Source organism: Thalassophryne amazonica, chromosome 12, assembly GCF_902500255.1.
Source record: "Thalassophryne amazonica chromosome 12, fThaAma1.1, whole genome shotgun sequence".
Classification (NCBI taxonomy): Eukaryota; Metazoa; Chordata; class Actinopteri; order Batrachoidiformes; family Batrachoididae; genus Thalassophryne; species Thalassophryne amazonica.
In genome coordinates, this window is record NC_047114.1 from 83,363,456 (window position 1) to 83,390,425 (window position 26,970).

The 26,970-nt window shown below is 41.0% G+C and overlaps 1 protein-coding gene and 1 long non-coding RNA gene across 2 annotated transcripts in view; one reads left to right on the forward strand and one right to left on the reverse strand.

Annotated features, from left to right (window-relative positions):
- Positions 1 to 15,131, reverse strand: part of myo9b (myosin IXb) — a 119,392-nt gene extending 104,261 nt beyond the window's left edge. Inside the window, exon 1 of the mRNA XM_034182735.1 lies at positions 14,318 to 15,131. Within this exon, the coding sequence (XP_034038626.1) occupies positions 14,318 to 15,088 (771 nt within the window). The 5' untranslated portion in view covers positions 15,089 to 15,131. The remainder of the gene's footprint in view (positions 1 to 14,317) is intronic.
- A 4,163-nt stretch (positions 15,132 to 19,294) lies between these two features.
- On the forward strand, positions 19,295 to 20,036 carry LOC117522663. The gene is made up of 3 exons (XR_004564282.1): positions 19,295 to 19,309; positions 19,830 to 19,832; positions 19,958 to 20,036. It is a non-coding gene; the product is annotated as an uncharacterized LOC117522663 (long non-coding RNA).
- The last annotated feature ends 6,934 nt before the right edge of the window (positions 20,037 to 26,970 follow it).

The following is a 26,970-nucleotide window of genomic DNA, read 5'->3' on the forward strand; positions in this document are numbered from 1 at the left end:
ATTAGCAGCCACACTGCAGAATTTGCATAAACTAGTGGCAGAAACGGAATCAAAAGTAGTCCGGTCAAAAACAACCCCTACTAACGCCTCACTGTTAACACTGAAAACTGTTTACATGAAAATCTTTGAGACAGAATTTCAACCATATTCCAGGAAAACATTCTTCTCACCAGACACACTGACAAAGCACTGAAAGAAAAACTCTCTCTCATTGGAAAATATGGGCAAATGTGTCACTCTTTCACACATTTATCAGCAAATACGACACAGTGATGTGTTAAAGTAGACCTGCATTGAAATAAATGTGGCCAGATTTCAGAAAGAAATAGCTGATATGTATTTATAAGACCCTTATGAATGCAGTAAAGTAAATCTGTAAGCCCAAATTTGTAATTCAGCGGAGAAATCTTCATTTAAAAATGACAAATTTGCAGCTAAAATTTAGCCCTCTGCGAAAACAGTTTGTACATCCGGATCATTTCCATGACGTCGGGGACAAGACGACGCGCTCGCGCCTTCAGTCTGATCCCGCATTGAAATTGATTTTATCTGTTAGTAATGTTACTGTTATACACATCCTGGTTTCAACATCCAAAAGTAAGCTGCAATGAATGCGAGATACAGCTCTGCATGCTCAGATCAGCGTGCATCGACAGCGGGCAACGTTCTTCCCCGACACCTCTCTCACTGCCTCCGATGCATTTACCGAGTGCATGCGCTCGTTAAACGCCGCCGTGGGCCACTCACACCCGTGTCTGCTGTGCAGCCGCAGACACGGCTCTGTCTACTGAATGGAGGTGCAGCCAACTTGGCACAAGTCCAGAGACTACGCTCGCCGTTTTGATGCGGAGCGCCCGGTGACACCTGTTGCTCGCAAGGACAGACTTCTTGTGGCAAAATCCGCAGCGCCGCACGTCTCAGTAATCGGAGCCGCAGAGCTCCGTGGCCGCTGAGAGAGGTTTATATCTTTTTAATGACTTGGATTCTTTGTGGGCCTCGCCTCCGTACCCCGCGACGGTAACACTGGAGGCGAAAGACAGTAGATTTTCAATGCAACACCACTCAATCAAACAGGCGTATGAAAAAGTCCCCAAAAATCATTTTCAAGCACAAATAAAAGAAATGTGTACTCACCAAGCGTACCGCAAGACAATATGAAGTTTTAAAAAAGTAGATCCTTCCGTATAAGACAAGAAAAAGGTGCAGATGCAAACTGACGTAAATCCACAAATTACAGCTGGCGCGCGCAATGCATGCTGGGATAGGGTCTTCTCCCTGACGTCTCGGCAGCATCCCGGATGTGCTGACAGTTTTGCGGAGGGCTAAATTTTAGCTGTAAATTTCACATTTTAAATGAAGATTTCTCCATTGAATGACAGATCCTGGCTTGCAGATTTACTTTACTACATTCAGAAGGATCTTATGTGTAAATATAAGTAATTGTTTGGACCAAAGATCTGACTGCATTTATTTCAATGCAGGTCTACTTTAAGAAAACAAAGAAGTAAGAGTTCCATTGATCTAATAGTGTGAGACAGAAAGTGAAATTTTAACTGTGCCAGGCAGGTGGGGAGACAGTGATAACTGGTTATAAATGTCTCAGTGTAGCAGAGACAACAAAAATAACCTCAAACATTTCTGCATTCAAAAGAAAGAATTGAGAAGACATCCACTTTTCACTACAACCAGGCAAGCCTCCAGCAGTATTAAATTTGACGTGAATTTTAATTCTAGCTTTAGCCTTAGTCGCTTATTTGAAATCACAGTAGGTGTAAACACACATTTTACAGGGTTTGTGCTTGTGCTGACCTGATACAAAGTCAACACAGCTGGATGCAGTATATAAAATGTATTGTGTCACAAAGGTCAGGAGCATAAGGCAGGAGAGGGCTGTAAGCTACTTGCTAAGAAGAGAAGCTTTCCTAATGGCTAAATCTGACGATATGGAAAACAGACTCCGACACAATAACACCAAGCTTTATGGATTACCGGAAGGTGTAGAAAAGAATGAAATAACTTTTGTAAGTGACCTTCTGAACACTTCACTCAAGCTGCAGGAAGTTGGCCATTAACTTGGAGAGAGCACATAGAGCCCTCACACCGAAGCCGAAAGATGCCACAGCACCTCTGAGGTCCATAACAGTACTGTTTTTGGAGTTCAGTGTGAAACAAACGGTGCTTCAGTGGGTGAGGAAAGGACGAGATATTAAATATGAAGGGCAGAGGGTTTACTTCAATCACGACTACTCAACCGACTTGCAGAGGAAAAGGAAGACCGTATGAGAAGTTCAAGGAAAAGAGCGTTTCCCTCACGAATGGAGACATAATCAACACTGAAAGAACTAGGATTTAGAAATAGAAGTTCAAGAGCTGACACAAAACAGGTGGACAACTCAGGGAGGCCAGAGTCAGGCACCTCAATCCAGCAGAGACCAGAGAATATCATTCAGGGAGACAACATAAATAGCAACATGTGAGTAAAAGACAGAGAGTCCAGACAATTCATAAAGAGAAAGACTTAAGAAACACTCATTTGTCAGACATCTGAAGGGAAATTTATAAACTGATTTGGCCTGAGGTTTTATTAAACATGACCCAATTTAATATTACGGTGTGCAGGGGGAGGAGATGATTACAAACACTGCTTCTTCAGGAGAGAAATGCAGACATGGTGATGGGATCCTAGTCCTTGGGCAACCTGATGGACCATCGCATGCACTCTTGGTGCATCTCACCCAAGGAGCCATCGCTCTCTGCCCAGGAGAGATTGGGGTGGGAGGCTCCTCAAACTGATATATGTAAAGAAAGATTTTCTTTTGATCTACCAGAGGCGATCGGATGAAAAATCCTTCTTTACATTCCGTTCCAGTAAAAAATCGGTCTAAATAATCTTTACACAATAATTGTTAAAAATATAAAAAAGTACATTTCATAGAGTTCAACTCAAAAAGTCTGCACAGCAATGAGATAAATGAGAGAAAAAAAAAAATTTCACTGAGAAGCAGAACCCCACGTTATCTGTCTGAACCAATCACTGCTCAGCTTTCACATCCTAGCAGCATGTAAAAAACATGGTGAGTGGTGGCTCTCTGGCCAGAGAAGCAGAAATTAAATGCTTTTTCCACCTTGAATCCGTAAATAATGCAAAACCCGCCCCAATGACAGCAGCGACGTGGATTAAGGTTGTTGATTGCTGTAAATCCTGGCGAAATGAAGGGAAGTCCTTTCATAATCTTGTCACGGAACACACCGAGTTTGAGTTTCATCTGACCTGTTATTGTCGATTTACCAACATAAATTTGATCGCCAAGGTACATTAGAATATTTTGTAACATTTTAGTGTAAATTCCCACATTGTTGATGGAGTACTTGAAAGACCCCATTTACCTGTTTAAAGGGTTCTTCCTTTACATGTACAAGGATGCTTGTGGTCACTGTGCAGAGCACAGAACATACATACATGTACATTTAGTATGTTTTTAAATGAACAAATTTGTACCCAGTAATTAAATGTAATCCTCATCACTCCTCAGGCTGAAAAGAGCCAAAGATCAAGATGCTGCTTCACCAAATGAACCACTAGCCAAAAAAACAAAAAAACAAAATACTTCTTAAGAAGTGGCAGTACCAGCCTGGTTCAGAAGTCAACTAGTTTGCCAGCAACCTGTATCATATGCAATAAAGTGGACAGCGGTGGATAATCACCGGTATATTTGTTACAGTTCATGAATTACATGTAGTCCCAAAGTTTGTCTTGACCAGAGTTTGGCCCAGTGCTACACTGAGCCTGTTACCTTATTAACATCAAATATGTTTGAACTTATGTGTAAAATCAAAACACACTGCAAGATTTTATTTCTAACTGCTGCAAGTCGTGCCAAGAAAACTTTCAGCTGCAACAAAATTAGATAGATATGTCAATGTTTGTATGCTGGCACATGAGTGAACATAAAAGGCAAAAACATTTTGCATCCGCCAGTTTCTCACTGTTATGACATCTCTTTGTATGTTTCACAGGATTCTGACATTGAAAGCAATTATTTTTTCCTAAATTCAAAGCAAATTGTTGTTCTTTCACAGCGTAATAGGACACGATTACGGTATTTTTAGCCACCTTGGTATAATGGCACTACCTCTGACCTTGCTGACATGAGATTTGGGGTTCCACAGGGATCTGTTTTAGGCCCCTTGCTTTTCTCCCTGTATGTGGCACTCCTTGGGCGTATACTGCAGAGTTTTGGGATTGCCTTTAAAATCCCTGGAGGACTCTATCAGTGAGAAGTTGGATGTCTAGTAACTTCCTACTTTTAAACTTTGATAAGACTGAAATGATGGTTCTTGGTCCAGCGAGACATCGGCATCAGTTTGACCAGCTGGCGCTCAGCCTGGGTTCGTGTGTCATACATCATATGGACAAAATGAGGAACCTTGGGGTAATTTTTGATCCCATGTTGTCTTTTGACCTCCACATCAGGAATGTTACTAGGACTGCTTTTTTCCATCTGAGAAACACAGCGAGGATCCACCCCATCCTGTCCATGGCTGATGCTGAGACCCTGATTCATGCTTTTCTTTCTTCTAGACTAGATTATTGTAATGTTCTATTTTCAGGGTTACCACAGTCCAGCATTAGGGGTCTTCAGCTGGTTCAGAACGCTGCTGCCAGACTTCTGACACGTAGCAGAAGATCTGAACATATCACACCCATTTTGGCATCTTTGCACTGGCTCCCTGTCTCTGTGAGATCAGATTTTAAGGTTTTGCTATTGACTTATAACGTTGTTCATAGACTGGCGCCATCTTATCTGGCTGATCTGGTGGAACTCTACATGCCGACCCGGGCTTTGCGGTCGCAGGATGCGGGACTTCTCTGTGTTCCCAGGGTGAAGAAGTAGTCAGCAGGTCAAAGAGCCTTTTCGTATCATGCACCCACCCTGTGGAACAGTCTTCCTGCGACCGTGAGACAGTCTCAGTCCGTGGACATTTTTAAGTCGAGACTCAAAACCTATTTTTATTCTCTTTCTTATGAATAGTTTTTATTTTTATTTGTTTTATTCTTTTACTTCTGTTTTTATTTATGTATTTGAATTTTTCTTTATTCAATTTTAATTATTTATAAAATTTTATGTTGACTTGTTTTATGTAAGGCGCCTTGAGACGGCTTTTGCTGTGATTTGGCGCATTATAAGCTAATTAAATTAAATTAATTAAATTATTTTTGAGGCGTTTCAGTTTTGGTGAATCTAATCATTACTGTTGTCACTGTAATTAATTTAAATTGCCTTTTGTAATATGGCTTTGTAAGGAGTAATGGAAGCTGGCAGGGCAGGAACAGATGGACAACAAGCATGGAGACAATTTATTTTAAATTATGTGCTCTACATCATCATCAATCATCATCAATTTTATTTACATAGCGCCAAATCACAACAAACAGTTGCCCCAAGGCGCTTTATATTGTAAGGCAAGGCCATACAATAATTACGTAAAAACCCCAACGGTCAAAACGACCCCCTGTGAGCAAGCACTTGGCGACAGTGGGAAGGAAAAACTCCCTTTTAACAGGAAGAAACCTCCAGCAGAACCAGGCTCAGGGAGGGGCAGTCTTCTGCTGGGACTGGTTGGGGCTGAGGGACAGAACCAAGAAAAAGACATGCTGTGGAGGGGAGCAGAGATCAATCACTAATGATTAAATGCAGAGTGGTGCATACAGAGCAAAAAGAGAAAGAAACAGTGCATCATGGGAACCCCCCAGCAGTCTAAGTCTATAGTAGCATAACTAAGGGATGGTTCAGGGTCACCTGATCCAGCCCTAACTATAAGCTTTAGCAAAAAGGAAAGTTTTAAGCCTAATCTTAAAAGTAGAGAGGGTGTCTGTCTCCCTGATCCGAATTGGGAGCTGGTTCCACAGGAGAGGAGCCTGAAAACTGAAGGCTCTGCCTCCCATTCTACTCTTACAAACCCTAGGAACTACAAGTAAGCCTGCAGTCTGAGAGCGAAGTGCTCTATTGGGGTGATATGGTACTATGAGGTCCCTAAGATAAGATGGGACCTGATTATTCAAAACCTTATAAGTAAGAAGAAGAATTTTAAATTCTATTCTAGAATTAACAGGAAGCCAATGAAGAGAGGCCAATATGGGTGAGATATGCTCTCTCCTTCTAGTCCCCATTAGTACTCTAGTTGCAGCATTTTGAATTAATTGAAGGCTTTTCAGGGAACTTTTAGGACAACCTGATAATAATGAATTAAAATAGTCCAGCCTAGAGGAAATAAATGCATGAATTAGTTTTTCAGCATCACTCTGAAACCTGACTGAAACTCTTCAAATAGACCATTATCCTCTGCAGATGATCAGTTAGCTGTTTTACAACTACCCTTTCAAGAATTTTTGAGAGAAAAGGAAGGTTGGAGATTGGCCTATAATTAGCTAAGATAGCTGGGTCAAGTGATGGCTTTTTAAGTAATGGTTTAATTACTGCCACCTTAAAAGCCTGTGGTACATAGCCAACTAATAAAGATAGATTGATCATATTTAAGATCGACGCATTAAATAATGGTAGGGCTTCCTTGAGCAGCCTGGTAGGAATCGGGTCTAATAGACATGTTGATGGTTTGGATGAAGTAACTAATGAAAATAACTCAGACAGAACAATTTGAGAGAAAGAGTCTAACCAAATACCGGCATCACTGAAAGCAGCCAAAGATAACGATACATCTTTGGGATGGTTATGAGTAATTTTTTCTCTAATAGTTAAAATTTTATTAGCAAAGAAAGTCATGAAGTCATTACTAGTTAAACTTAAAGGAATACTCGGCTCAATAGAGCTCTGACTCTTTGTCAGCCTGGCTACAGTGCTGAAAAAAAACCTGGGGTTGTTCTTATTTTCTTCAATTAGTGATGAGTAGTAAGATGTCCTAGCTTTACGGGGGGCTTTTTTATAGAGCAACAGACTCTTTTTCCAGGCTAAGTGAAGATCTTCTAAATTAGTGAAACGCCATTTCCTCTCCAACTTACGGGTTATCTGCTTTAAGCTGCGAGTTTGAGAGTTATACCACGGAGTCAGGCACTTCTGATTTAAAGCTCTCTTTTTCAGAGGAGCTACAGCATCCAAAGTTGTCTTCAATGAGGATGTAAAACTACTGACGAGATACTCTATCTCACTTACAGAGTTTAGGTAGCTACTCTGCACTGTGTTGGTATATGGCATTAGAGAACATAAAGAAGGAATCATATCCTTAAACCTAGTTACAGCACTTTCTGAAAGACTTCTAGTGTAATGAAACTTATTCCCCACTGCTGGGTAGTCCATCAGAGTAAATGCAAATGTTATTAAGAAATGATCAGACAGAAGGGAGTTTTCAGGGAATACTGTTAAGTCTTCAATTTCCATACCATAAGTCAGAACAAGATCTAAGATATGATTAAAGTGGTGGGTGGACTCATTTACATTTTGAGCAAAGCCAATTGAGTCTAATAATAGATTAAATGCAGTGTTGAGGCTGTCATTCTCAGCATCTGTGTGGATGTTAAAATCGCCCACTATAATTATCTTATCTGAGCTAAGCACTAAGTCAGACAAAAGGTCTAAAAATTCACAGAGAAACTCACAGTAACGACCAGGTGGACGATAGATAACAAATAAAACTGGTTTTTGGGACTTCCAATTTGGATGGACAAGACTAAGAGTTAAGCTTTCAAATGAATTAAAGCTCTGTCTGGGTTTTGATTAATTATAAGCTGGAATGGAAGATTGCTGCTAACCCTCCGCCTCGGCCCGTGCTACGAGCATTCTGGCAGTTAGTGTGACTCGGGGGTGTTGACTCATTTAAACTAACATATTCATCCTGCTGTAACCAGGTTTCTGTAAGGCAGAATAAATCAATATGTTGATCAATTATTATATCATTTACTAACAGGGACTTAGAAGAGAGAGACCTAATGTTTAATAGACCACATTTAACTGTTTTAGTCTGTGGTGCAGTTGAAGGTGCTATATTATTTTTTCTTTGAGTTTTTATGCTTAAATAGATTTTTGCTGGTTATTGGTGGTCTGGGAGCAGGCACCGTCTCCACGTCATCTGCCCTACAGACAAGAAAAACATGGAAAACTTGATGATGATTATTGCTTTGGGTGCTTTGCTATAACAGCAGAAAGGAAAACAGGAATTTAGAAATTAATATGAATTGCGATAACATTTATGCCATGTAATATACATTTTGGGGGTATTCTTCTATTAAAATGTAAAAAGTTTTTTTTTTTTTTTTAAATGAAAAGTTGTGTGTTAAGATACAGTCTACACAAGTCTAAAACGTGCAAGAAAAAAAAACCCCATATGAGATGAGATCTAGATTACTTTTTTTCCTTTTTTACATACTAGATTAACCAAATTATCGAGAATAATTGAAATGTGTAAATGGATCAACAACATTTTTGTGCTTGTTTGAGTTGAACATATACAGTAATTGATATTATTAGTTATAATTAATTATTACATTATGGCCAGCGCATATGGGGATGTGTTGAATCCCAATGACAACACAGGAAGCCAGTCTGTCTCTGCTGACGCTCTCATTACAAGTCGGAGAGATAAGGTTTGTTTGTTTGTCTGTCTGTTTGTCAGCAGGATAACTCAAAACGTTTTGAACGGATTTTGATGAAATTTTGTGGAGTGGTTGGAAATGACAAGAGGAACAAGTGATTAAATTTTAGTGGTGATCCGGATTACGATCCGGATCCCGATGCTAATGCGTTAGCATGTCTATGGCATTTTCAATGTTAAAAGTTAGCATTAAGCAGTTACAGCTGTCATCACGTTTGGTTGCATTTGTTTTCAAATTGTAATATTTCTTAAATTTATTTTGGTTATATATTAATAATCTAATGATTATTATATACAATTTTAGAGAAAGAGACAAAAAGAAATTTTTTGTCTGATTGTCAGCAGGATAACTCAAAAAGTCGAACGGATTTTGATGAAATTTTGTGGAGTGGTTGGAAATGACAAGAGGAACAAGTGATTAAATTTTACATCCAGGAATTTTTTAAAGGATTCTTCACCATTGCGGGATAGGGGGAATTTTGACATTCTAGTTTTTAACTCCACAAAAACAAGGCAGAAAAGCTTGAGAAAAATTAGGGTATAACACAGTCAAATGTTCTATCAAACAACAAAGTTTGGTGATTATCGGATCCGGATTCCGGATCTGGTGATCCAGAATATGTAAAGATATAGGGAAAATAGAAAACGTGTCAGTGTGAGGTGACAAAAGAAGCTAGAGATGCACAACTAACACCAAATTGTAGCTGAATCTGTACTGATTCAGTAAGGTGTTATCAGAATTGATGTAGCTTCAAATGTTATGGAGCAAGATCAGGTCCCATCTTATCTTAGGGACCTCATAGTGCCATATCACCCCAATAGAGCGCTTCGCTCTCAGACTGCAGGCTTACTTGTAGTTCCTAGGGTTTTTAAGAGTAGAATAGGAGGCAGAGCCTTTAGCTTTCAGGCTCCTCTCCTGTGGAACCAGCTCCCAATTCGGATCAGGGAGACAGACACCCTCTCTACTTTTAAGATTAGGCTTAAAACTTTCCTTTTTGCTAAAGCTTATAGTTAGGGCTGGATCAGGTGACCCTGAACCATCCCTTAGTTATGCTGCTATAGACTTAGACTGCTGGGGGGTTTCCCATGATGCACCCAGTGTTTCTTTTTATTCACCTCTTTTTGCTCTGTATGCACCACTCTGCTTTTAATCATTGGTGATTGATCTCTGCTCTCTTCCACAGCATGTCTTTTTCCTGATTCTCTCCCCTCAGCCCCAACCAGTCCCAGCAGAAGACTGCCCCTCCCTGAGCCTGGTTCTACTGGAGGTTTCTTCCTGTTAAAAGGGAGTTTTTCCTTCCCACTGTCGCCAAGTGCTTGCTCACAGGGGGTCGTTTTGACTGTTGGGGTTTTTCTGTAATTATTGTATGGCCTTGCCTTACAATATAAAGCACCTTGGGGCAACTGTTTGTTGTGATTTGGCGCAATATAAATAAAAAAGAAGAAGAGAAAAGATCCAGAAGAAAACTGCCATTACCGAAAAATCATTTTTATACAATAACTTTTCAACTAATAAAGACATAAAAGTGATTCCAAGTTCTGGTGGTATGTTTTCATGGTAAAGGATGTCAAATATACAGGAAAGAAAAGTGTATGTATCATAGTTTTACCTCCGCCAAGGAGGTTATGTTTTCGGTCGCGTTTGTTTGTTTGTCAGCAGGATAACTCAAAAAGTTTGGAAAGGATTTTGATGAAATTTTGTGGAGTGGTTGGAAATGACAAGAGGAACAAGTGATTAAATTTTAGTGGTGATGAGTGGTCACTATTTTGGTTGCAACACTGAATTGTTGAATAGAGCACTGTGCCAGGAGGGCATCTCTTTAGGGTCAGGACCCTATGGCCTTGGCTGAGGTTTTGCACTCTGATTGCTGTCTAGTTAATTTTATAATGTGTGGTGTGTGTGTGACTCAACAAAAATATAAACGCAACACTTTTGGTTTTGCTCCCATTTTGTATGAGATGAACTCAAGATCTAAACTTTTTCCACAGACACAATATCACCATTTCCCTCAAATATTGTTCACAACCAGTCTAAATCTGTGATAGTGAGCACTTCTCCTTTGCTGAGATAATCCATCCCACCTCACAGGTGTGCCATATCAAGATGCTGATTAGACACCATGATAGGTGCACAGATGTGCCTTAGACCTGCCACAATAAAAGGCCACTCTGAAAGGTGCAGTTTTATCACACCGCACAAGCCACAGATGTCAGCAAGATTTGATGGAGCGGGCAATGGGCACTGCTGACAGCAGGAATGTTCAACCAGAGCTGTTGCTCGTGTATAGAATGTTAATTTCTCTACCATAAGCCGTCTCCAAAGGCGTTTCAGAGAATTTGGCAGTACATCCAAACCAGCCTCACAACCGCAGACCCACGTGTAACCACACCAACCCGGACCTCCACATCCAGCATGTTCACCTCCAAGATTGTCTGAGACCAGCCACTCTGACAGTGCTGAAACAATCGGTTTGCATAACCAAAGAATTTCTGCACAAACTGTCAGAAACCGTCTCAGGGAAGCTCATCTGCATGCTCGTCGTCCTCATCGGGGTCTCGACCTGACTCCAGTTCGTCGTCGTAACCGACTTGAGTGGGCAAATGCTCACATTCGCTGGCGTTTAGCACGTTGGAGAGATGTTCTCTTCACGGATGAATCCCGGTTCACACTGTCCAGGGCAGATGGCAGGACAGCGTGTGTGCATCGTGTGGGTGAGCGGTTTTCTGATGTCAATGTTGTGGATCAAGTGGCCCATGGTGGCGGTGGGGTTATGGTATGGGCAGGCGTCTGTTATGGACGAAGAACACAGGTGCATTTTATTGATGGCATTTTGAATGCACAGAGATACCGTGACGAGATCCTGAGGCCCACTGTTGTGCCATACATCCAAGAACATCACCTCATGTTGCAGCAGGATAATGCACGGCCCCATGTTGCAAGGATCTGTATACAATTCTTGGAAGCTGAAAATGTCCCAGTTCTTGCATGGCCGGCATACTCACCGGACATGTCACCCATTGAGCTGTTTGGGATGCTCTGAGACCGGCGTATACGACAGCATGTACCAGTTCCTGCCAATATCCAGCAACTTCGCACAGCCATTGAAGAGGAGTGGACCAACATTCCACAGGCCACAATTGACAACCTGATCAACTCTATGCTAAGGAGATGTGTTGCACGCATGAGGCAAATGGTGGTCACACCAGATACTGACTGGTATCCCCCCCCAAAAAACAAAACTGCCACCTTTCAGAGTGGCCTTTTATTGTGGATAGTCTAAGGCACACCTGTGCACTAATCATGGTGTCCTAATCAGCATCTTGGCTATGGCACACCTGTGAGGTGGGATGGATTATCTCAGCAAAGGAGAAGTGCTCACTATCACAGATTTAGACTGGTTTGTGAACAATATTTGAGGGAAATGGTGATATTGTGTATGTGGAAAAAGTTTTAGATCTTTGAGTTCATCTCATACAAATGGGAGCAAAACCAAAAGTGTTGCGTTTATATTTTTGTTGAGTATATATATATACATATATATATATATACACACACACACATACATATATACACATATATATACACACACACACATACATATATACACATATATATACACACACACACATACATATATACACATATATATACACACACACACATACAATATATAAAACGCTGAAACCATGTCATTTTGATTGATTTCATACTGAGATTTTTCCAAGTTCCACTCCAGATTTCTCCCATTTGTGCAGCTTAAATGTGCTGAACTTTTCAAATTAGACATGTTCATATTTTAATGTACAACCAGTGTTATATTCAAACAGACCAAATCTACTGGAACAAAAATTTGTTTCTTAGAGGATTCTACCTTTGATCCGATCACCTACCAGAGGGATATTCCACCGGACATTTGGAAAGTCATCGCTGTATATTTGATCCCCGTGTGCCAGAGAGTAAACTCATTGTAAACCGTGCGTGAGCTGTGCTTGGCTGTGTGCAAGTGTGCAGAAAAAATTTTGAAATATTCAAAATCTCTGCACAGATTAATTTTGTGAACTAGACGTGAACACTGCGTAAGCTATTGAAAACACTGTGTCACTGCGAGTCAATTGCGTCTCATTGCTGCAGCGCAGCACATCTGAATGCGTATAACGAGATGCTACACTCGTAATAATGTATCTGAAAAATCATATTTATCTAACTCATATGAAGGAATGAAAATGCAACTGTTTGACCAACCATTCCAATACAAATATTATAAATAATTACCTTTGAGACTATTCTAAATGCAGCCTCCACCTCATGAAGCACACGAGAAAAACTGCAGCTGCAGATAATTCCTCTGTCATTCTGGGAGCCAAGTTCCGAGAGCAATTGTGTCATCTGCTACGAAAATAATTATTTTATCTATCGCTGCATCCAGCGGCACAAAGTGCGGCATCCAGCGGCACAAAGGGGGTCGCACTGGCACAACGAATTGTGCAGCAGTGCAGGGATTAAATTTGTGCAAGTGTCAAGATGGCTTATAATGCTGACTGTAAGTGCTAAAAAAAAAAAAAAAAAAAAAAAAAAAAAAAAAAAAAAAAAAATTCAATCATTAGCAACCAACTTGTCCAGCAATCTCTAGTTAATACATTTTTTTTTTTTTTTAAACTTTAAACCAGTGGTCTCCAAACTATTCCAGAAAGGGCTGAGAGGGTGCAGGTTTTCTTTGCAGCCACTGACTTCAGCAGGTGATTTCACTGATTAACATTACTTGGAGCAAGTGGGATGAGTTCATCAGTGAAATCACCTGCTGGAGTCAGTGGCTGCAAAGAAAACCTGCACCCTCTCGGCCATTTCTGGAATAGTTTGGAGACCACTGATTTAAACATTTGTCTGAAGAAAGCATGAAGGTCATAGTTCTGCTTTCTTGCAATATAAGCAGCAGGATAGCATACAGTTTCTTGTTGAAAAAAGTGAGAAAAACAGACATTTTAGTTCTGTCAATTAAACTGGAGAAAAAACCCACCATTTGTCATTTTATAACAGCAGATACACGAAGTAAATCCAAGTCAAAACCAACGAATTCATGTATATTTGCCAGAAAGAACAGAAAGCATAATTATTAATGACAAAATGTTGAATTCAACCAAAAGTCACAATTGCTACGGGACTGTTAAGCTCTGACGTAATGCATCATGTGATAAATCTGTTTCCTGGTCCAAACAAAACACTTATGGTAATGTAAATTGATGAGATTCCATTCATAAATGGTCGGTACAGCCGCTACAGCGTCAACTATCAAAACAAAAAGGCCAGGGTAGGGGGCCTACCTGATCAGTTGTAGCCACTTCTGTTTCAGTTCGTCATCGGCTGGGAATCTATAAAACGACAGCTCGGGTGATGTTTCCAACCTATTGACTCGGTCACACACCCGGGAACTCTGCCTGTGAGGTCTTAGCTTCGAAGACGACCAACGACCACAAACAGCTGACAAAGTGCCCATGTTTTGTGTTTGGACCCAGAAGTTGAAAATCCCGTGATGTGTTACGTCGCACTTAAGACACCTGAATAAATTTGATATATTTTCTTTAAATTTATACACTGAAAAAAGGTGATTCATAGCTAAATTTAAATGTGACATCTGACAAATACGATGCGCTTTTGAATTGTCACTGCTTTTATACAGAACATACCGCCATGAGAGCAAGTGGTTCCGCAACATACCTCAATCACTGGTCCGGCTCCAAGAATGATCCGTTCCAGGCCACTGGAGTATGCCTTTTGGCTGAGGGCAGTCAGACAGTGGATGAGATAGCTGCTGCTCTCAGTCTTTCCTGAGCCGCTCTCTCCAGACATCACAATGCACTGGTTAACTTTCCTGTTCAGTATAGCACGGTAGGCTACATCAGCTATGGCAAATATATGAGGACTAAGCTTTCCCAATGGCTGATTCTCATACATCTTGACATATTTGGGGTTGTAATAAACAGGTAGGAACTTATTGGGATTGATGGCGATGAGGATGTCTCTGATGTAAGTGTAGATCTTGTGCTTGTAGAAACGCTGGCGTAAGGCCTCCAGAATACTGTCTTCATTTAAAGTTTGTAGATTGCAGAGGTCATCATAAGCTTCTCTGCTGGATTCTACTTGGGTGCCTCCATTCTGCCACAGGATGAAGTAGTACCCGCTGCTCTGAGGGTGCCAATTATGGGCTTTTGGCGGCCAGAGGAGAACTTGCACCAAAGGGTGGTCCGCAGCCTCCAGCATCATTGCCTCTTCACCGCTCTTCCGGACTTCCAGCAGACTGTATGTCTGTGTGGCATCCAGACCCAGACCAGCAATAGCCTTTTGGATAACAGTTCTTGTGGTATCCCTTGCAGTGAGCTGAATGGGACAGCAATCAGGCATGTCTGCGTCAGACACCCTGGGATAGAGCTGCACAACATGAGCCTCTTCATTTTCTTCAGTGGCCCCAGATCCATTTGTAGTGCTCATCCTGATACACAGAGGCAGGCTTCAGCATTCTCACAAGCCCAAACTCTCCACTGTAAGAACAAATATAGTGACATATAATACAGTGACATTGTGCAGATGACATGAAGGATGAAGCACACATGTAAGGTTAGAAGTTCACGTTGCATTTGATGGAAACTGGGAACTTGTCATTTATATATATATCTTCACATAGTCATCATTAAGCGTCATGAGGATGCGAATCACGGAGTCTTTTCTCTGATGTGGAATCCGTGCTCTCTGCCACAGTTCAATCAGTTCAATTACACCCATCACAGTCTGGGATGCTTCCTCTTTCAGTGTCAGCTTCTGATCATTGTGAAAGAACATCAGAATACAAAAAACATCTCTATTACTTGGAAGATGGGACCCAGACAGTGGTCTGATCCTTTACCTAACAGCCAAACCTCATCAGCACTCCTCCGACTTTTGGCTATTTTAATCTTTATCAATTACCTACAAACAGTAAGCTGACAGTTACTAAGGATTATAAACTACATAATAATCAAGTTTCCAAATGCAGAACTGTAGAGCAGATTACACATGGTAGTTCTGCTACTAAGATCAGCAAAGACTCTTCGCAAAGACTCTTTAAATAATAATAGTAGATAACAAATGGCTATATATTAGCTACTAACAATTTTTATGCAAAAATCTTACATTTCAAGTGAAAATCATTAGCAGTAATGATATATTTGTTACTTCACAGTAGCAATGTTTTTTGGACAATTTACCCTTTAAAATTTAAGTATGGGGCGAAACTGTTGCTTTGAGTGACCTCTAAACATGTGTCAATCTGTCTCATTTTTGCACTGCATATGTTTTTCATGCCATAAAACATTTTTAAACTTGCGGAGCAGGGTTATAATAAACTTTATTTTTTTCCCATTATATCTTGGACCACCCTAATACGTACATACATATTCATAACGCCTTGGGGTTCCCCGGGAGGAGCTGGGGGAGGTGTGTGTGGATCGGGAGGTCTGGGCGGCTTTGCTTGAGCTGCTGCCCCCGCGACCCGACTCCGGATAAAGCGGAAGAAAATGGATGATGGAGATTTTATATATATATATATATATATATATATATATAAACAATGGAACTGAAACCAACATTAATGTTGACAACTGACACCTACGAGTGTTTTCTTACATGCCTCTAGCACATATCTAGTATATTTTTAGTGTCAAGCACCTCCAAATTCTAATTAGAGTTCTTTGCAATGGGATCTCTGGTGGCCTATGTGTATTAGCTTTCTCCATCATTGTATGTTTACATTTTTCCTTTTTTGGCTCGTTCAGTCATGTACTGCCTTTTATGTGGCTCCACAGTGCTAACACTAACCATATGTGGAGAACACCTCTCCAACGTGCCCTTTGACCGCCATACATCATCCTAGGGAACCGAGTTTCCCAGTCTGGCATCTTGTTGGTGCGATTTTGGCTCGCTTGGATTAAAATTCTAATTTCTTTCTGGATAGAGGACTTTTGAGCATATTAGTGATATAAGATGAATCTTTTCTTTGGATACTAAGAAATAAAATTATAGCGTAGCTGAATGAAAACCTTCTTATGACAAATTGTTTAAAAAATATATCCAAATGGATTACACCTTTAAAACGTAAGTGCGAGAACTTTGGTGGGCCGCAGTTCATTCTATTTCAAAGTATCAAGCAGATAAGAAAATTTAAATACTTTAAAATATGGCTAGTTATAGTAGGAGGAAAAGGCATTTCCGCAGTGTCCAGAGTATTCTTGACCTCAAGGTCCCAAGATCCTTTGCGCATGTGGGGGGTTGCGGTCCCATGGTAACAATGCGTTGCACAGAGATTCTTGTTTTTTCCCAGTTAGCAGGAAATAGGACCTTGTGGAATGGGAATATCAATGGCACATGATCTGGGTGTGATTCCTCGTGGGATTTGATAAAAAATAAATGAATGGATATAAACGTCAACTTATGTTGAATGCCTTCAATGACTGCATTTCATTCCGAGTTGACATTTTTTTTTTCCTCGTGCCCCCCCCCCAAAGGATCATGGGTCCCTGAAAGACTATTTTGGTTGCAAACTTTAAAATCTGTTTGAAGCCACTTCATGACCTCTCAGTGTTGAACAGGTGCATAATATGAACCATCTGACTATGGCTTTCAAAGACCATAAAGTAGAGGCTCGTGGACCTCATCCAGCCCTCGGTCCACCAATTAACATTTTACACACACACACACACACACACACCGTAAATAAATGAAAAGTAAAAACGTAACTGTTAAAGTGGTTGCTGAGGGCATGAACAAAAATTAAGTTAAAAATATATCTCGATTTACAACTCTCATAGAATCCACTGGCAGCTAGTTTCACTATCAAAATTCGCTTTTCCATTTTTTTCCCGCAAAACTTCCATCCAGATGATAATCAGTAACAAGTGATTTCAAAATAACTAATTGTAAGAAAGGTCTCACCTTGTAAGAAAAAAATCGTTATTTCATAACAGAAAGGAGAACCATTTATGAAGACAGACTTCTGCGACGCTCCAAGAAAAAAAAAAAAAATCTTCACCTGCGCTTCCGAAAAAAGGTGGACAACACACTGCGAAAATAACAAATTAATTTTACTGCACTACGGCAAAAAAAATATTGCTGTTAACAAACTTCAGCTTTCTTGTGGAATAAAGTAAAAAGTTTTCCTCGTCCTCCCTCTGTCGCAAAGTTAGCAAAACTAGCTTAACTTCCTACGTTTCTCCACATAAACACACCCGCATCTTGATTACGACGTGAGCTGTCAAACTTCAACCAACACCAGATACAAACTACGACGCGAAACAACGCAGAATTCACTCATGTAGACAAATAAAACGACAGCTACGTTTTCTAAAAAGTGAAAGTTATCAGAGCGAGATATAAACAGATTTTACTGGACTCATTGATTATTGCATTTGAGGTGTGGTAGTTGAGTGACCCCTGGTGGCGCTACTTGATATTACACGACTTCTCACATGCAGCTGATTTTGTTCCATGCATTATAAATAATTATTAATTAAATGATAAACTGGGTTCGCATAATAACATCTATTTGTGGACTGGAGTCATTCTTAAAAAAAGACTCAAATTTTGTAATTAAGTATTGTAAATGATCTTAAACAGGGGTCACAAGCTGGGGGCCCGGGGGCCGCACACGGTCTGAAAGTCAACCTTTACAACTTACAGTGTGCAGTATCGGCTACAGGTGTTTTGCTTTCAACCTGAGTAAGAGATTTTGAAGAGAAAACATTTCATGATGTGAGTGGAGAATGTCCTGTTCTGGTGACTATCTCATAACTGAAAAAGTGAGCGGACTAATATTTCCTCCATGCCTCATGTGTTCTGGAGTGAAGAAAGGTGCTGCCACCTCATTATTGAACCCGAGTGTTAAGCGAAAGGAGCCTAAAAAAATAAAGCCTTAGGTCAGTGTTTCCCAAAGTGTGGGCCATGTATTGCAGGTGGGCCGTGAGAAGTCATTAAATTAAATGTGTAAAAAAAAACTAAAAAAAAAACATTTGATTTTCAACTTTGTAATTAAGTTTGAAATTACCTAAACATCAGAACTAATACAATAAAGCCTTGAGATTTAGACTATGTCTATGTTCTTCTTTTATTTGGACATAGTTGTCATACATGTCACACTGTATTTAATGACCGTCTTCAATGTTCCTTTTCAGGATATGAACATCAAAATGTATTTTAAAATCTTGCCATTGGTGGAGAATCAGAGTTGATGGAACACTTCCTCTTTGGTGGGAGTTAGGTATGCAGAATTGTGATTAACCCTCTGGAGTCCAGGGTATAATTGGCCATTTTTGACTACTTTTGGTTTTACCTTTTTAATTTACCTTTAAAAAGGTTTACCTGGCCCTTGTTTGGTGTCATTTTTTTCAGCCAACCTCACCTGTGTGACTCTACAGTTTCACATTCATTCTGACCTACTGTATTAACACAATGAACCTAAAATCACACAAAAACATAAAATCCAAGTAGAAAAAAAAGTTTTTTTTTTGACTGTGAAAACCACAAATACTTGTTTAATGAAACCATTTCATAACTTAAAATGTAAATATAAATTGTAAAATTAAAAAACATATGTACAAATGGTTGCAAAAAAACAAAAACAAAAAACAAACAAAATTAAATACAACTATTTACATAAATTCCGGAAATCTTCAGGTGTTTTTTGTACAATTATTTACAAAACAGTCAGATATCACAATAAGATTTAGAATGTAAATATAAAATATATAGTGCAGGAAATGCTAATGCTAAACTGTTTACAAAACAATCAGATGTCACATAAGATGCAACAGAAATTATTCGTGTAACTCAAAAAAAAAAAAAAAAAGAATTTCCTGTCCAACACACACAGAGGGCACATCACAGGCCTGAAACGTCCGCTGTGTGTCACTCCTCTTGTTGTCCACCTGAAGGCACCGTTGGCACCTCAATCTGCCTTTTGTGGCTTTTTGGTGAGGATCTGTGCCTGTCACAATTGGTACAGGAACGTGGTTCTGGCTCCTGTTCTGTGGGACACCTGTTTTGTCTGTGGCACACAGTTGACACACCAGCTCCATCATAAGTCCTTGTGTCATGGGTGCACTTGCTTGACACTGCTGATCTCATGATGCAAGATGAATGTATTTGTAGTTGCACTGACAAGGAAGGGCAGCAACACTGACCTGTACCATTGTGCAGTTTCCAGTGGGTGGAGTAGTACTGGATGAGCTGGTCAGATAGGTCGACTCCACCCACGTTTTTATTATAAGCCAACACTGGGGTAGGACAGGGAATGTCTTTCACCGTCAACCTGACTCCTCGGTGTTCCCCGAGGCTGATATCTGCTCACTGCTGGAGCGGTGTCTGCATCCTCCTCCGTGTTCCAGCAGTCAGTGCTGGGGCATGTCTCTGCGCGTCCGAGAGGAGATCTGGATCTGGAAACAGAAGTGCACGCTCCGACCCTTTGTTCAGATCTCCATGCGCAACGTTGGTGGATCCACCTGCTTTGGTTGCTCCTCCAGAACAAAAGAGAGATCATCTGTTTTAGCACCAGAATCCTCACTGTCTGTTTCAGACTCTGACGACGTGTTGTGCGCTCAGTCTTCCTCCAGTTCAAAAATAATTGAAGCGCTTGCTCCACATTCATAAAACTTGCCAAAAAAACCCAAACAACAAGGAAAACACTAACCACACATGCTTTCCACCAGTTATAAATAGAAAGCAACCACAAAATCAGACCCATGTGGGGTGGGTGGGCTGTGATCAAACACACGTGGGGTTAGTGAACACATGCGGAGTTAGTGACCTTCTGATTGGTGGACAATTCACGAGCCAGCCAACCAATGAGGAAGAAGGAGTCATATTCTTCCCACCGCTGTCGCTGCTGCAGTAGAGAAGGAAACGATCCTTTTGGCTGCATGTGTGTACGTAACCCACAGAAAAAATGACAATAATATTGATGAAAATGCATGGCGTAAAAAATACTCATAAGTCAAGTTATACTAGGCCTGTTAACAAAATTTAAAAAGTGCTATAAAGGTTGAAGTCTCCACGTTCAGCATGCATTCAAAGGGAGCCTCAAAGTGCAGCAGATTGAGTGTTATGTCTGCTTAATTAAGTTGTAACATTTTACGCGAGGGCGCATCATTCGACTCCAGAGGGTTAGTGGTTTGGTTGTGCATTGAAACAATTTCAGATTTTAAAGTGGCCCCCAGAATTCTTAAACATTCAGCGGTCCGTGGACATGCTGTCACATCTACATCACTGTTTTTGTTTTTGTTTATGTTTCTGGACCCATGAGGATTAAGTTTAGAAATGGGTCCTTCAGGTATTAAGTGGTTTTCTTAATGCATGTGGCTACAGGTAACGGAGGTGATGGTTGAGTGGTTAAGTGTTGGGTTCAAACCCCCACTACACCAGAAAATCACTAATGGCCCTTGTGCGAGATCCTTAAAGAGCAGGTGACACGTAATGCCATGTTTTCATGAATATTTGAGACTAAAATTAAACAACAGTTTGAAATGTATCCTTTCCTGGTGCGCAGTTCTTGAAGAGATAAATATTCGGATTTTGAACTGCGCACCACTAAAATAAACCAGGAACTTCCCTGCATTGGACAAGAAAGGAAGAAGTGGCATCAGCTCCAGAACCATTATCTTAATTGTCCCATTAATTTATGGATTTTTACAGGCTACTGACATACCTGTTTCCATCAAGTGGATCGGGTTGGAGCTGCACCATGTTTTCTGTGTCAGAACGGTTATTCTCGCCAGCAGAATCTTTTTCGATTGGTAGGTGGAAACACTTATATTGACGAGCGCGCATGCAGACTGTAGTGCGGATTCTCCACTCCACATGGAGGCAGAACTGACTAATTTCACTTTATTTTATTTTATTTTATTGTTTTTGGACCATGGGAATTTTGTTGTGTGCAGACTGAAATGTTAGGAGCAGATGAGGTGCTACAGGTCTTTTAAGTTGAAGCACAAAGCAGCCCACTGTGGAACAAGAGGATCCATTCACAGCAGAGACTCGAAGGATCATGGACTTTTCTTCTGCCAGGACAACAAATTACATTATTTTCACACGTTTTCATCAAAATGAAGATGATCTCACTGAAACGGACAGGTAAGACTATATTACACTCAACAAAAATATAAACGCAACACTTATGGTTTTGCTCCCATTTTGTATGAGATGAACTCAAAGATCTAAAACTTTTTCCACATACACAATATCACCATTTCCCTCAAATATTGTTCACAAACCAGTCTAAATCTGTGATAGTGAGCACTTCTCCTTTGCTGAGATAATCCATCCCACCTCACAGGTGTGCCATATCAAGATGCTGATTAGACACCATGATTAGTGCACAGGTGTGCCTTAGACTGTCCACAATAAAAGGCCACTCTGAAAGGTGCAGTTTTGTTTTATTGGGGGGATACCAGTCAGTATCTGGTGTGACCACCATTTGCCTCATGCAGTGCAACACATCTCCTTCGCATAGAGTTGATCAGGTTGTCAATTGTGGCCTGTGGAATGTTGGTCCACTCCTCTTCAATGGCTGTGCGAAGTTGCTGGATATTGGCAGAAACTGGTACATGCTGTCGTATACGCCGGTCCAGAGCATCCCAAACATGCTCAATGGGTGACATGTCCGGTGAGTATGCCGGCCATGCAAGAACTGGGACATTTTCAGCTTCCAAGAATTGTGTACAGATCCTTGCAACATGGGGCCGTGCATTATCCTGCTGCAACATGAGGTGATGTTCTTGGATGTATGGCACAACAATGGGCCTCAGGATCTCGTCACGGTATCTCTGTGCATTCAAAATGCCATCAATAAATGCACCTGTGTTCTTCGTCCATAACAGATGCCTGCCCATACCATAACCCCACCGCCACCATGGGCCACTCGATCCACAACATTGACATCAGAAAACCGCTCACCCACACGACGCCACACACGCTGTCTGCCATCTGCCCTGGACAGTGTGAACCGGGATTCATCCGTGAAGAGAACACCTCTCCAACGTGCCAAACGCCAGCAGATGTGAGCATTTGCCCACTCAAGTCGGTTACGACGACGAACTGGAGTCAGGTCGAGACCCCGATGAGGACGACGAGCATGCAGATGAGCTTCCCTGAGCTTTGGTTATGCAAACCGATTGTTTTAGCAGCTGTCCGAGTGGCTGGTCTCAGACGATCTTGGAGGTGAACATGCTGGATGTGGAGGTCCTGGGCTGGTGTGGTTACACGTGGTCTGCGGTTGTGAGGCTGGTTGGATGTACTGCCAAATTCTCTGAAACGCCTTTGGAGACGGCTTATGGTAGAGAAATGAACATTCAACACACAAGCAACAGCTCTGTTGACATTCCTGCTGTCAGCATGCCAATTGCACGCTCCCTCAAATCTTGCGACATCTGTGGCATTGTGCTGTGTGATAAAACTGCACCTTTCAGAGTGGCCTTTTATTGTGGGCAGTCTAAGGCACACCTGTGCACTAATCATGGTGTCTAATCAGCATCTTGATATGGCACACCTGTGAGGTGGGATGGATTATCTCAGCAAAGGAGAAGTGCTCACTATCACAGATTTAGACTGGTTTGTGAACAATATTTGAGGGAAATGGTGATATTGTGTATGTGGAAAAAGTTTTAGATCTTTGAGTTCATCTCATACAAAATGGGAGCAAAACCAAAAGTGTTGCGTTTATATTTTTGTTGAGTGTATTTTCTCCTTGTGCAAATGGTTTTAATATTTAATAATAGTGTGTTACATTATTCAAGAAGGAAAAAATATTTATTTTAAAATTAGCTGATATTTTCAGTCCCTCGTGACATTTTTCATATTTGAATGTCTTTTCTCAGAAAAAAACATAAATAAAAAACCACACCATCACAACACTAATTTTTTAATCAGTTGATTAGACCAAAGAGGTGGCAAAAAAGTGCATTATTTATTTTTTATTTTATAATGACCATTCTGTCTTCTGAACTCTGCCAATGTTGTCACTGTTGTCAGAGTGAAGGTTTTCCTCCAAGTTTCCTCTCCCTCATTGTCGTCTAAATAAGGCTCAAACCCATAAGGTTGTGTCCCCCACAGCTAATTCAGACACATGTTCAGACTGGACTTAAAAAAAAGCTCCACACTAGAAAAAAATCGTCCGAAAACAGCTCAACCGCTGCCATGTTTACAACTGATTTGGTCTTGAATTAGCAGGTGCTGTTCCGGTGATGACGTATCAACAATATGGCTGCGGCGGAGGTCTGAAATAGAGCGCAGGCTTCAGACAGCTGGAGTTTACCTTTACCTGCACACTTATCGACTTTTATTGTTCAGGATTTTTAAAAATATCAACATTTCATCATTTGTGATGTATTTGTGCACATTTTTTGGTGTCACCTATACTTTAATCCCAGTGTGCAGTTGAGCCCTTTGCATGGCAGCACCGACATCAGTTTATGATTGGGTCAGAACCGGCCCAAGGCATACGCCAACTATGCGGTCGCTTAGGGCCTCCACGCCACCAGGGGCCCCGAGAGCACCGAGACGTTGTGATAAAAAGTAAATATATACAAGAAATAAAATAATATTGAATAATTTAAAGGAAATTGTATTACACCCCGAAAAAAATAAATTCATTTTGACAAAATGCCAATACTAGATTAATTGATGCCTCCTGTTGGCTGCTGCCACTGTTGGGGAAATTTAGATGCACCGCTTGGGTCAGGTGGTCGATGACTAATCGTGAGGAAAAAGCGAGTGTTGTCATGTCTCAGAAAAGAAATTATCCCTCTGGAGCGGAGAAAAGAAAAAGAAGAAGTTGGAAGACGAGAAAAAACAACAAGACAAAGGTAGGTTGCATGTTCAATATTACATTTTTTGTTGTCATTATTTGCGAAATGCTCCGTTCGTTAGTGTAAAGTGCTTTAGGTGTCTTAAAGTCAGAGGCGATTGCTCTAGACTGCAAGGGAAGCTCAGCTTCCCCTAAATGTCAAAAATAAGTGATCAAATATATACTGTTGTGTGTACATGTCACTGAAATATGCGCTACAATACGCTCAACTTTGTTCAGAATCAGCTTCTTATCACTGGTAACGACGCGGCTTTCCTCTCACTCAAACCCGCAGCTTCACAGTGCTTTAAACAGTGTAGCGAAACGAGACGAGTCATTGGATAAATGCTGGGCTTTGTCCCGCCCATCGTACGCTCAGCGTGTCTGGGGGTCTATGGGGCAGTGGGCTGGCCTCGGTTGGCCCGGACGCTCAGCTTCTGCATGATGATTGGATGATCTGTCTGAGGCTGAATCCCTTTTTGATTGATAGCGAAATGAGCAAATCAGCGATCTTTTGGTGTAAACATCCGTGGGAGACTTTTCATTTTGTTCTGAGCTGAACCGGAGTAGTGGCATTTTCTTTGTTAAAAATGACTACCAACAAATCGAGCTTCTATTTCTGGTGTTTTTTTTGTTTTTTTTTGTAGCTGCTTGTGTTTGGAGACTGACTTCTATCGCAGTTTCTGTCCCTACCGAGCAGCGGGTGCTGCTGAGCTCCTCCACCGTCACAAAGCGCTCACAGGCGGATACACTTCACACTAGCCTCGCGTCAGGCCCAACTAGCGAGCTAGCTAGGTAGCAAGCTGCACATAATGGCAGACGGTTTGAATGTTGTGGACTGGATTTTGTCGAAGCCATTTGATAGTCTTACTTACGAAGAAACTTAGAGTTAAACAGCAGGGCAGATCAACTCCTCAGATTAATTTGGTGCAAAAGGTGGGGAAAAGTAGCTCAGCTCTCAATGGTTTGCAGGCCAAAGTTAAAGCAATAGCCCCCAGTGCAATGTTTGTGCATTGCTATGCACACACATTGCTGTTATGTGGATTTCTGTGTTCATTTTGGAGATTAAGTATTGTATTTAACTTTGATTACAACTTTATTTTTCTGTAAGATAATGAATGTCATTTGATTCTATTTTGTATTTGGATATTGAACATTTTGCACACCATTGCACATCTGAAAGAAATTAAACTATTTAACGTGTTTACTATAAATGCAGTCTCCTGCCTGCTGATATTACTTTCAAATAGTTAAATTAATGAGCCATACTTATACATCACTCTGGTAGAAGTTAATTAAACATATTTACGAGTTTGCTACCCCTTTAAGGTTAAAAACAAGAATGACACCTGTCTGATGTAAGATAATTACAAATAATGCTAATGATTGTGGGTATGTTACACACATAACAGTGTAGCCTATGGAATAATGAGGCATCTGGTGCTGAGGTGATGGTAGGGGGGCCCCCAAATGAAATTCTGCTTAAGGCCCCATAAAGGCTTGGCCGGCCCTGGATTGGGTGAATGTGAGGCATCATTGTAAAGTGCTTTTAGCTTCTGATTCAGATAGAAAAGCGCTGTATTTAAATTTACAGGTACAAATTGTTTCCGTGCAGTGGTGCGACTACGGTGAAATGTGATTTCGCCACATGATGCATTGCAATGCTGCAAGTTTATAGAGCTTTCATAAACCATGTCTAACAAAATTAAATTGTGGGTGGAGCTTTTGTTGCCATTTGGAATTTTGGCAGAAATCAAGCGTGACACTGCAGTAGTCATGTGAGATCTTGAACCTTTGGCTATGTATCTATTCATGAAGTGAATCAGTTGGGGTAGATTCTTGAGCATACTAAAGCTTTACTTGAACATAATGAAAGACATATCACCATTTCCCTCAAATATTGTTCACAAACCGTCTAAATCTGTGATAGTGAGCACTTCTCCTTTGCTGAGATAATCCATCCCACCTCACAGGTGTGCCATATCAAGATGCTGATTAGACACCATGATTAGTGCACAGATGTGCCTTAGACTGCCCACACATAAAAGGCCACTCTGAAGGTGCAGTTTTATCACACAGCACAATGCCACAGATGTCGCAAGATTTGAGGGAGCGTGCAATTGGCATGCTGACAGCAGGAATGTCAACCAGAGCTGTTGCTCGTGTATAGAATGTTAATTTCTCTACCATAAGCCGTCTCCAAAGGCGTTTCAGAGAATTTGGCAGTACATCCAAAGCCTCACAACCGCAGACCACGGTAACCACACCAGCCCAGGACCTCCACATCCAGCATGTTCACCTCCAAGATTGTCTGAGACCAGCCACTCTGACAGCTGCTGAAACAATCGGTTTGCATAACCAAAGAATTTCTGCACAAACTGTCAGAAACCGTCTCAGGGAAGCTCATCTGCATGCTCGTCGTCCTCATCGGGGTCTCGACCTGACTCCAGTTCGTCGTCGTAACCGACTTGAGTGGGCAAATGCTCACATTCGCTGGCGTTTAGCACGT